Below are 12,316 nucleotides of genomic sequence, written 5' to 3' on the forward strand. Positions count from 1 at the left end.
GCAACTTCAATTCCTATAAAATATTTGAGCCCTCCCAAGTTCTTTATTTCAAACTCAGTTGCCAATTGCTTTTGAAGTGTTGCTATTTCTCCTAAATCATTTCCTGTGATAATCATGTCATCTACATATATTATTAAGGTTGTTACCTTCCCTTGTCGGTGCTTTAGAAATAGTGTATGGTCTGAGTTTCTTTGTTGAAAGCCATATTTCTTCATCGCAAGACTAAACCGCCCAAACCATGCCTGCGGTGATTGTTTCAGTAACAGGTGTCACCAGGTGGGATGTCCATGTATACCTCCTTTTCAAGATCACCATGGAGGGAAGCGTTCTTTACATCGAACTGGTGCAGTGGCCAATCAAGGTTTGCTGCAAGAGATAATAAAACTCTAACCGTATTCAATTTGGCCACTGGTGAGAAGGTCTCTTGATAATCTACGCCATGTGTCTGGGTATAACCTTTCGCAACCAGCCTCGCTTTGTATCTCTCGATCGACCCATCTACCTTGTATTTAATGGAAAATACCCATTTACACCCTACAGGTCTTTCCCCTTCGGGCAAGGTGACAAGAGTCCATGTTTTATTCTTCAATAGTGCCTCCATTTCTTCCTGTATGGCCTGAGTCCATTTCGGGTTTATCAAAGCTTCTTGAACACTGGTGGGAATATGATTTGAGGACAATTCTCGCACAAATGTTTTGAGAGGTTTGGAGAGTCTCTTTGTTGATACATAATTGGCAATTGGATACTTTGACCTTCGATCCTCAATATCTGGAGAATATCTATTTGGCGGTTTGCCACGATTATGCTTGAAAGGTAAAGTGTAACCAGCAAAAGCATTCATATCATTAGAGCTTGAAGGTGTAGTAAGAGAGTTTACCTCAGGAATGTTCTCATTCGCTTCAGGAATATTCTCAGGACATGGGTCTTCAAGTACTGTGGAGGTTAGGGTCTCTATTTCTGTTGGAAGTGGCGATGTAGATGTTTCTGGTGTTGTAGATGTCTCTCTAGAAACTATATCAGTTGTAGAAGGTTCCTCATTGACCACCATTTCTGGTCTAGAGTGTTCTGTATTATCCACCATTTTTGTTGAAGCACTATTATTCAGCCAGTCGGGTAGAAACCAGTTCTGTTCTTCACTCTGACTCTCCCCCTAAAGAGAAGAATTGGATTCGGAAGGAGAGTAGAATGTTTCAGATTCCAAAAAAGTGACATCCATGGTAACATAGGTGCGTTGGGTGGCTAGATCATAACATCGGTATCCTTTTTGATGTAATGTATACCCCAAAAATAAGCACCGAGTTGCACGTGGATCAAGTTTTGTGTGTTGACTTTTATGCAGATGTACAAATGCCACACAACCAAAAACTCGAGGTGGAATCATCAACACGGTTGGTAGAGAGACATGTGGTGAAAGAACTTGTAATGGTGTCTTAAAATGTAAGACTCGTGATGGCATTCGGTTAAGGAGGTGCACAGCAGTAGCAACAGCATCAACCCAATGTCGGTTAGGTACATGTGCTCCAAGTAACAAAGCACGATCAATTTCGAGTATGTACCGATTCTTTTTCTCAGCAATGCCATTTTGCTGCGGAGTCTGTGGACATGAAGTCTCATGAAGTAGTCCATGAATCCGGAAATAATCTTGGAACCGTTGATTCATATATTCCCCGCCATTATCAGACCTGAGAACCTGAATTTTAGTTGAGAACTGAGTCTTCACCATCATATGAAAAGATTGAAATGCAGTCAACACTTCATCTTTATGTTTCAGCAGATATAACCATGTCATGCGAGTGCAGTCATCCACAAAGATTACAAACCAGCGAAACCCAGACACCGTAGTTACCGGGGATGGCCCCCACACATCCGAGTGAATTAAAGCAAATGGAACTTTACTTTTATTCATACTTAAAGGATAGATAGTTCTATGACTCTTGACTAAGATGCAAGTGTTACATTGAAAATCATGAGGCTGCATATCTGTAAATAAATCCGGAAATAAATGTTTAATGTAACCAAATGATGGATGTCCCAACCGGCGATGCCAGATCCAAATCTGCTGTTCTTTGGTGTTACCTTGATGATGTGCATGATGTGCTTGACCCATACTAAGATCATCCATGTAGTAGAGCCCCCCCTCCTAGTACCATGCCCAGTTATCTCCTTGGTGAGAATATCCTGAAGAAGACAAAAAGTAGGATAGATGAGTACAACACAATTTAGATCAGTGGAAATTTGACTAACAGATAGTAATTTATGGGAGAGAGAGGGAATAAGCCAAGTGTTATTTAAGGATATTGCAAGTGACAAGGTCACAGTGCCTGCTCCTGTGATTGGAGATACAACCCCATTGACATTAGCAATTGTAGTCCGTCTTGGTGGTGAAGTTTTTAAAAAATCAGTAGCATCATAGGTCATGTGGTCGGTAGCCCCCGAGTCAAGTATCCATGCATTGCTATCAACAGTGTTATGGGAAAGATTGTTACCTGAGTCTGAGAGGAGTACGTCTCCTTGTGGTACTTCAACAGGTGGTGTGAATGAAAGTTGGGGTTCTACTGTTACCATCGTAGCCTTACCACCAGTTTCAGCCTTGTCTTGACATTTTCGAGCTTGGAGTTCATGCCACCAGTGGGGGTAGCCATGTAGTTTGAAGCAATTCTCCCGGGTATGTTTTGAGTTACCACAATGAGAACACTTAGTTCCATCAGAAGATGCTCGTGATTTAGAGGACATACCAGATTTTTCGTTGCTCAAAGAAAGAGAGCCCATTGAGGATGAAGTAGGTTGTCCAGTTTTAACACTTTTGGAGGCCAAAACAACTCCTGGAGTTTCAGTATTGTTACCGGTGATCATGACCTTTTACCGAATAGCTTCCCTACGAACCTGTGCGTATGCCTGTTCAACAGTGGGAAATAGATGCATTTGGAGTATATCTGCTCGAATCTTGTCAAGTCTGTCATCAAGGCCATCCAAGAAAATATATACTCTCTCTTCTTGAAGAAGATTATTATAACGTGAATATCCACAACACACTCCATTGGACTTTGGACGACGAAAATCAATTTCACACCACAAACCTTGGAGATCATTATAATATTTTTCAAGAGATCCTCCAGACTGTCACAGGCGGGTCACACGGCGTCGGAGATCGTATACTTGCGAGGTATTACTACCATCAAAGTAAGTAGTAGCAACAGAATCCCACACCATCTTTGTTGTAGGGAATCGGATAAAGTTACTGATCAAGGATACGTCCATGGAGTTAATTAACCAGCCCTTGACAATAGCGTTGTCCGTGCGCCATCTCCGAAAGGTTGGGTCGATCTGAGGAGGCTGGGGAAGCTCGCCATTAATATATCCCAATTTGTCTTTTCCGGAGATATCCATCTCAATAACTTGGGACCAAAGAGCATAGTTAGTGCCGTCCAACTTGATGCCAATCGGAGCCGCGGGAGTCTTTGTAGTTGAGGTCAGTCTGTGCAGAATTTTAACCATTCTGGTAGTCAATTCGGTGAGGGTAGGGTTGGATTGTTGTTCCCCAAAAGGATCTGAGGTTTCTGAATCGGACATGGTTGTATCTGCTGAAAGGCGTCCTTGCTAATGGCGTCTCAGTGTCCAACAGACCCTGAGGTCATAGATTAGTTGGCCAAACTTAAAGATGTAGTATATGATGCGGAGGACGTGGTGGATGATTTCGCTATAAAAACATCAGAACAAAGGTATGCAATAATCTCGCGAGAATAAAGGAGAAGAAGAGAGGACACTCACTCCTGCGTAGCTGCATCCGATGTTACCGGAAGGAATGAAGAGAAAGAGTATATAATAAAATTGTTGAAGATGCCACGACCCAAGAGGTCACCTAGAATAACGGAGAGAGGCTTCCCTTTTGGGTAATTTTCAAACCTCGTCTTCAGCATATACTCGACGCTATTCGGATTGGCTGTAATTGTGTTTTTGAGCAAATGGACATGGATGGTCTTGCTGGGAGACTTCTTGAGGAGATGGGTATACCAGTCACAGAGATTGTCGAATTCAATCGACCAGCTCGTAGTGAGATAACTTAATCATCCATCGTCTAGCAAGGAAATGCAGTGGCGTCTGATGCAGTTTTCATAACGAAGAAGCTTTCTGAAGAGCACTGGGAAAGCGGCTTGGATTGCAGGAACAACGTTTCTGATCTTGGTGGTTCCTATCAGGATCGAGAGCAGCAGATGAATGAGCTCGAGACGTAGAAGGTAAGGTAGACGAGTTGGTCACGGATCGATATGCTCTGATACCATGACAACTTGTGTATATGAAAGATATTGTTCTTCCATTTTTTCCTTGCATTCGTTCTTTACACTGAATGAGTATATATATACAGCCCTATTCTATCTTTCCTTGTTGTACACAAACTACTCCTAAGGTAAGAATTATCCCTTGGATTAAGGGATGACTAACTATGGACATGATAAGAATTGTCCCTTGAATTAAGGGATATTCTTCTAGTTTGACAGCTCATGCCAATAGGAACTTCTTAGGTAGTTCAGTTCAGGGGCGTCTTAACAGTCCAAATACTCCATTCACTCAAATAAGAGGGAAAAAAAAAATGAGGTTCACCTTGGCATTTCTTCTTCTTGCTCGGCTGTGTTTTGATGTTCTGGTCGTCACCGGGGATGTTGGGACTGCTTCCTCATATGAGCCTCCATACTTACGTATGTAGGAGGGATATATACCCTTTTCAATTTTGTGTAAGAGAGAGAGAGAGAGCACAATTAAGCATATTGATCACCAAGGCAGTGATATTCTGCCTTAATCTCTCCTTTTCAGATGTCTTAATTAGGTCCCATATAAACAATTCATCAACCTCTGATTACCTAATCTCTTGGATTTGGGTGCTTTCCATTCAATGGTTGACCCACTATCTGAACAGTGAAGATTGATGATTCCATGCCCACAATATATTCATATTGTTTAGGCCTTTAGGGGAGTTGGGTTTTATTCTATTCATCATCCTTCATGTAGTACAGTCAGTATTAGACGTCAGTGATACACAATGAAATATAGAATTACAGTGTAGTAGCTTCCATGAATGCTACCTAATTTCTCCTCCTTCTTCCTCCAGCAACCAGATGTAACGGATACGACCAAAATCAGTTTCCTGAAGGTGGCTTGTTTGCTGCTGCAAGCAATGGCGTATGGGACAATGGAGCAGCATGTGGCCGGAGGTATCGCATCAGGTGCATCAGTGGACTAAAGCGACCATGCAAGGATGGCTCCATAGTTGTGCAGGTGGTGGATGTCTGTAGGAGCAATCCGTGCCGGACGACTCTAGTCTTATCAAGAAGAGCCTTTGACGCCATTTCTAGAATCCCTAATGCCAAAATCAACGTTGAATATGCTCAGTAATAACTTATATATTCAACTCTATTTACTTCTGTAAATGTGTTTGATTTTTGCTCATTCTCCATGCAAGTTCTGTACTGTAAATTGCTGATCACCCTCGGTTCTTATTTTTGTAGGATTTGAAATGGTGGACACTCGGCTCCCCCAAGACATTTGCAAGGCGTCTTCTGTGTTCTTAATTTGTGAAGTACTCTGAGTTGAAAACTAGAGTAGTTTTGTTTTATTCTTCTATGTTGTTACTTGTTGGTAAGATAACTGCAAGGAAAGAGATGTGTTTGAGGCTTTGAGCACAATAAATTGTCAAAAGCCTGCTCATTTGCATGGTGTTATTATCCATGCATGATACGACTTGGGTGGCTTAATGTTTCAAATTCTCAGATCAATGTTAAGATTCTTGTAAATTAATTGAGTCCATGGAATTGGTTAGGCTGCATTTGGTTTAAGTGCAAATCTTGACTGCACGCAAACTTTTTACCCTGTTTAGTTTGCTTTTCTTTGTAACTATGATTTGCATTCTTATTTGATTCAAAGTTTGTATTTTTTTTTGTCTTTTTTGCACTTACTGGCAGTGCTAATTTTGCATTCCAAAAACTGAAGCAAAATTTGCATCATCTTCCTCCCTCAATTAATCTTTCTAATATAAAGCGGGAACCACATCATCTTGCACCCTATCTTATTCCTAAACAAATAACTCTCCTCCTACCTCCATTCTCTTTCACCGAAGTGGAGGTCACTTGATTTTATACTACCAAAACAAAAAAGATTTTATTTTTATTTTCTTACAAACAAAAAAGACGGTCAAAAGTAAACCAGAATTTACACTCAGCCCTTTTGCACTTCTATACATTTACACCAGTGCAAATGAAATTTATACTGCAGCCAAAAGCAAGTTAACCTAAGTTTTACTGGTCAAGAAGAGAACATGACCCTTAATCCAATGAAATATGAGTCCTGTTTTCACTGGTCAAGCAATCAAAGTCAGAAGTTCAAAGAACTCATTTTGCATTGCAGGTCTATGTTTGTACAAAAAAAAGCCTAATTTGAAAACTCAAATGGAACATTACAAACTATTGGGTTACAATTATTTACTCAAACAAAACTAAATACTCTCAGTCTTTGTTTCGAATAACAAATGAGGAATTGAGAATGGAAGCAACATGTCGATGGGGGTCGGTATTTCTTACCTGCTTGGTGAGGAAGAAAACTTGCTTGCAATTGTGACTGCTAGCTATCTCTTAGTGTTGATTCTTGAAAATGGGATGAAGTAAACAATCTCCTTCCTGTTCTTGCTTGTTGTTTTACTGGAATTTCTTTTTCTACTAAAAACAAGTATAATTGGATCTGAATTTCAATAATGGATACATCTTATACAGACTGCTCATTGTTAAATTAGATATGACATATATGAACCTTCAAGTTTCTCCATGTTGTCAGATTTCAGTCAACAATTGGACTGCAAAACAGATAAGAAACCTAAATCAATTGCAAGTTGGTGAGCCAATGTTATTTTCACAACATTAATGGAGTTGGGAAGTTTGATATATGCTTGGAAGGCTGATGAAAGGATTTAAATCACAGAAGGACAAGAGATAAAACCTCAATAAACCCATGTATTTGTACAAAGCCCCATTTTCTTAGTTTGTACTCTAACAAAACTAAGGTTTTATTTTTTATTTTTTCACTTATACTTCAAATTATTTTATGTTCAAATTTAAGCGTCCAACTACAGTGTATTTCAAATATTTGCTGCACGTTACATTAAGTTTTCAACCAATCCAGTTAAAGATGTTACACAGTTTATTTGTTTCTCATTGATTCATGTTATACAAGGTGTACTTACGATTAAAGACTTTAACAATGTCTACCAAACATGCCAGAATGCATTAAAGTTTTAAGCCACCCTAAAAGGCTAAAACAATCTAAAATTTTATATCTTAATATATAAGTTCAAATATAATTAAAATTGATAAAACATTAAATTGTTCATTTACCAAACAGTTTTCTTGTGAAGAAAGCAGCAGACAGCCCATGCAATGCACTGGCACAATGACACCAGTCAAAAGGGTTTCTTCTATTCTCAACTCAGTTTTACTGTTTCTTATCCGTAATTGCTAATTGGTTTAAACCCAAAAATGTTTTAAAGCTTACTGGGTCACTAGATCACTAGTCTCACTGTCTCATCTGGACCAAGTTTCACAATATTGCGTTTACCCGTTGCTCTGTAAACAGGATGGGGCATTTGATGGAGCAACTGATAAGCTCTCTATTTTGAAATGAGAGTTTGGTTCAGTTTGGCCCTTTACATGTTTGTCTGAAAGTCCAATGCCCAATGTGACATCCAGCCCAATTATTTCAAATTTGGATTATCTATTTACATAATGAAATAGTTTTCAGATTTGACGGAGGTTGTTAATTTACAGTACGCTAGTTATCTAATAAGTTGAAGGGGCTAGAAGAATTAGGAACAAACTAAAAAGAACTAATGATCTAAGTACCCATAATTTGATGATGAATCGTATGTCACTGAACAGAATGAAATGGCGAAACAGGATTCCTGTAAATCATCAGGATCCATGTCATGAAAGTTTGGCAAAAGTTTTAATGTAGCTGCCAACCTGACCACCCTCCTCCTTTATCCGAGCTCCGGATCACACCCGCGGAGTTAATTAATCCGAAGGATTTTAGATCAGATTGGGAATTAGGTTTCTAATAGTTGGATTGGATTCGAACATGGCTGGATCCAATGTAAATCCAATATCCAATTACGAAAAACCAAAAAATGAGTTGGACTCCAACTCTCCAAGTAGACTCGTTGCTGACATTCTTTCTCCTTTGACCTTTGACCACAATTAGATATGAAAAATAAAAGGTTTTATGGCCACAAATGTATTGTTGAGGTGGGAGACTTCTGGCAGCCCTCAAAAAGTGCAGAGCCATGAAAACAACTGAAGGGATAGACTTTACTTCAATCCTCCCAAGCAATATGTTAGAGTCATTACTCCTTTTTAACATCACAGCAACTAGTAATCAATTATAAGTGGAGAGGTCACTAAAGGGGTCAATCTACTCTACCCACTATGAAACTTGAAGCAAATCAACAATTATAACCGACTCATAATTTTTAAATTGGACGGCCAAGAACCCATCAATCCCATTGTTCCACTTGTACTTGTCAAGCAGTCAATAGATTTAATAACCTTGTTTGATTATGTAATGATAAGCTTAGCAAAAGCTTAGTTAATTTACTAATTAAAGGATATACCATACTAAGTGGAGCATTTGATAAGCACGCTAAGAAGTATGTAACCATCCATTTCACTTCAATAATTTAATGCTCAGTTCTCTTTTTTCCTCCTCTAGTACTTTATATGTAACTCTGAACCATACTGTTTAATTAATCACTTGGCTGTCTCTTTAGCTGCCTCTTAGCACAGCAGACGTAGAGAATTGGCACCTAAAATTAAGAGGAAAACAGGTTTAACCAAGAGGATGTTTAGCATCATGGTGTCTATCTGCTGTTTCGTTGAAATAGTTAGCCATAATAGCAGAGCAACTTATCAATGTTTATGCAGAAACATCAATAGTTCAATACCACATCTTACTTTGTTAGAGTTTAATGCTGGAGATCAGTCGTAGAATCTTCTAAGGCAGGGGTGGCTCATGGTTGGATGTGATGTGGCACATTGGAAATTGGAAAAGCAAATCACTTGGTCCCATTGCAACTCTTACCAATATAAAAACATTGAAATTAGGTGGGTGTTTGGTTGGAGGGATGAATTGTCGAAATCATGGTTTTAAAAAACAACATCGTTCTGGCCACCAGTTTCCTGAACTGTAGTCCGTTCTGACAACAAAAATTAAAAAAATAAAAAATAAAAAGCCAAAAACCTTTGAACGGGTCAACGGTTCAACCACTTAGATCAGTGGGTTGTTGACCGATTCAACGGTTTTTGGCCAGGGACCGGGTTTGGGGTAAAATGGAACTGGTTGCCTAGACGGTTCCTGGGCTGAACGGTCCAACCATCCAGGTCAATGGCGGTTCGAAAAACCATGGTCGAAATCATTTCTTCTAGAATCAGTGATTTTGAGTGGTTTTGGTGGCAATGCTGGCAAGGTGATTTCCTGCAACTATCTAGACATTATTGGCTTGCACATTATTGACATTGACATTTCATTGCCATGTCAGAAACCAATTCAAAAATCACCTCCTTATCATCTCCAGAGGCTTTTAGGCATCACCCCAGATTACAAAATTTGAGACTAACCGATTCCTTCACTGATATTTGAGGAATCAACCTTAACAGAATAGTTTCTTTCTTTTTTTTTTCCACAAAATTTGAAGAATCAGCTAATGTGACGACATTATAAATCAGAATCAGCAAATGGCTTCCTCTAGTCAAACATCCCCTAGGACCTAGCTAGGTGTGTATTGCATTGTTGATTAATGCTCCAAACACGAGCACAATTAAGGACCACGATGCCAGACACCATTGGAACAGGGAGATAGAGACAAATCGGTACTCAAGTAGATAAACAGTTGAAAAGTGTTAAATGGGTCTAAATTCTAGATAAATCATATATATAACTAATGGGTTGATCTAACAACAGATGATTGAGAGCTAGCTAGTAGCTAGAAGAGAGAGTAGCCAAAGTATAAAAGCATTCAACCATTCTAAGGTTGTCCATTCATTGTATTTGGACCACTTTGAAGTGGGATGTGAATTTGAATAAGTATACGTTTTCATTATAACCATAGACATTCTGTCTACTGTCTAGAACCTTTGATGCAAGACCAGAGCTTCTAGCTAGCTTGCCAGGAGCTATTTTACTTTGAGAGCTGAAAAAAACAGTGCACAGTGGGAGCGCACCTCACTAACAGCCGTAGGGCACTAAACTTCTCCCGTTGACGTCAACCAAAAAGTGAAGAAGATGACAGAAACCCACAGCCGTCCAGAGGAAGAAGATAACATGATAAGGTCATATACAGTCACTATAGCCATCAAAACCAGAAAATGCCTAGGGTGTGTTGTAGGTTCTGAGAGGGGGAGAGAGAAGTCGGTTTCTGTGGTTGGGAAATGGAAAAGCAGCCCGCGTTTGGTTCAATTAATTTAAGTTGGGGTTGGTTTATGTCACTATTGCAGAAAGAACAGAACTTCACACGTTTTGATATTTCTTGAATGCTGTAGTGGGGGATGGGGGTTCCGAGTTCAGTATAAATTAGAGCAGCTCTCAGGCTGATCAGGGGCGTCTAAGTCTAACTACTTGTACTTGAATGTCATTGAGCCAAGTAACAAAAATGAGGTCCACCTCCACCATAGCAATTGCTCTTGTGGCTTTGTTGTTTATTGACGTTTTCTTTGTCTGGGGGGACGTTGGCACGGCTACGTCTTATGATCCTCCATACTTGCGTAAGTATCAAGGCTTCATACCCTCTTTGAGTCTGAATATGCTGGCTACTAAATCAAATAGTCAGCTGGGTAGGAGTTAGAAGGTGTTTGATGAAATGGGTATAGTAATCTAACGCAAGATATATAGCAAAAAGTGCAGTTTGCCAAACACATACACATGCAATTTTCTTTGGTCAGAAGTTGATTGCTTTGACACCCATTGACACAAGTAACTGTTGGTCAGTCTGTATGTCTAGTGCACCTCAAGATAGATTGGCTTAGCCCCTATGCGACTACTTAGGTGGGGACCGGATCTGCTCCTCACACCGGGGATGTGCCTGTGACTGTGAGGTTGTTGTGAGGCGTCCTGTGTGAGAAGCAGATCCCAATTCACTTAGGTGAGGCGTGTCTGTCAGTCGAAATCAGTAACAGTTGAGTAGAGTCCACCACTAAAGAGTTCTGATCGTGAATGTTTTTTTTTTTTTTTCTTTTTTTTGTGAGTTGTGACCTCATCATTGTATCAGTGATGCAGCAGTCTCGACCCTACATGAGCTTTCATGTAGATCTCTTACCCACAAGAATTCTACCCATGTTTACCCATAAAACACTACCTCTGTGCATTGAAAACATTTCTCATGCATAATAACATGTAAGAGGATGAGATGTTCTCATGTGTGACTGCAGTGATATTAATTATATGGGTAGAGTTGTCGTGGGTGGAAAATCCGGTCTTGAACTTGCTAACTGGTCCCATGTTTTGGATAGCTTTGATCAGGCAAACACACTACCAGCTTTTTCAGAAAATTGTTTCTAGCAAGTACTCAGAGGGAAGTTGGCAATAGTGCAAATGCATTAAGCAGCCTGACGAATTTTCTTTTGTGTTTGATGTAGCAACCAAATGCAGTGGATATGACCAAAATCAGTTTCCTGAAGGTGGTTTATTTGTTGCTGCGAGCAATGGGATATGGGACAATGGGGCTGCCTGTGGGCGGAGGTATCGCATCAGGTGTATCAGTGGACTGAGACGACCATGCAAGGATGGATCAATAGTAGTGCAGGTTGTGGACGTCTGTCGGAGCAATCCATGTCCAGCTACTCTAGTCCTCTCAAATACAGCTTTTGGTGCCATCTCAAGGATCCCTACTGCCAAAATCAACGTAGAATATGCCCAGTAATGCCTTGCTCCCCTACTCATGCAGCTCTGAATTTTGATCTATACAAACATGCAAATTCTCTCCTGTATGCAAAATGTCATCTTGACCTTTCTGTTTGAATGTTTGCAGGATTTGAAATGGTGGAAGCTTCTCAAAATATTTTCAGAGGAATGTTCAGTGATGCTTAGTGCTGTATAATGGTTTTAAGAGCTTATTAATATGAAAACCAAGAGTAGTTTTGTTCTATGCTTGCGCGGTGTTGGAACAATATACCCTCAAAGAAAAGAAATTCCTTCTAGTATAATAAATTGCTTAATACTTGCTTATAAGACCCAATTTCACACAACAATGTGGGAATGTTGCAAATTGATTTTGCTGATGTGTCCAAGT

General features: G+C 39.8%; 1 protein-coding gene and 1 pseudogene across 1 annotated transcript; both read left to right on the forward strand.

The window, feature by feature from the left end:
• Window positions 1-3,962: 3,962 nt before the first annotated feature.
• Window positions 3,963-5,388, forward strand: LOC104592407 (EG45-like domain containing protein pseudogene; annotated as a pseudogene).
• Window positions 5,389-10,622: 5,234 nt separating this feature from the next.
• On the forward strand, window positions 10,623-12,196 carry LOC104592408 (EG45-like domain containing protein). The gene is made up of 3 exons (XM_010251769.3): window positions 10,623-10,793; window positions 11,664-11,943; window positions 12,056-12,196. Exons 1-3 carry the CDS (start codon window positions 10,658-10,660, stop codon window positions 12,060-12,062), a joined length of 423 nt encoding a protein of 140 aa, XP_010250071.1. The 5' UTR covers window positions 10,623-10,657; the 3' UTR covers window positions 12,063-12,196.
• Window positions 12,197-12,316: the final 120 nt, after the last annotated feature.

Source organism: Nelumbo nucifera, chromosome 8 (assembly GCF_055504915.1).
Source record: "Nelumbo nucifera cultivar China Antique chromosome 8, China Antique-T2T, whole genome shotgun sequence".
Lineage (NCBI taxonomy): Eukaryota > Viridiplantae > Streptophyta > Magnoliopsida > Proteales > Nelumbonaceae > Nelumbo > Nelumbo nucifera.

Bases quoted from the DNA above. Each gene is read 5' to 3' on its own strand.
- LOC104592408 (XM_010251769.3), top strand. From the start codon at position 10,658: ATGTCATTGAGCCAAGTAACAAAAATGAGGTCCACCTCCACCATAGCA. The intron at 10,794-11,663 runs GTAAGTATCAAG...TGTTTGATGTAG, and splicing joins TTATGATCCTCCATACTTGC to CAACCAAATGCAGTGGATAT.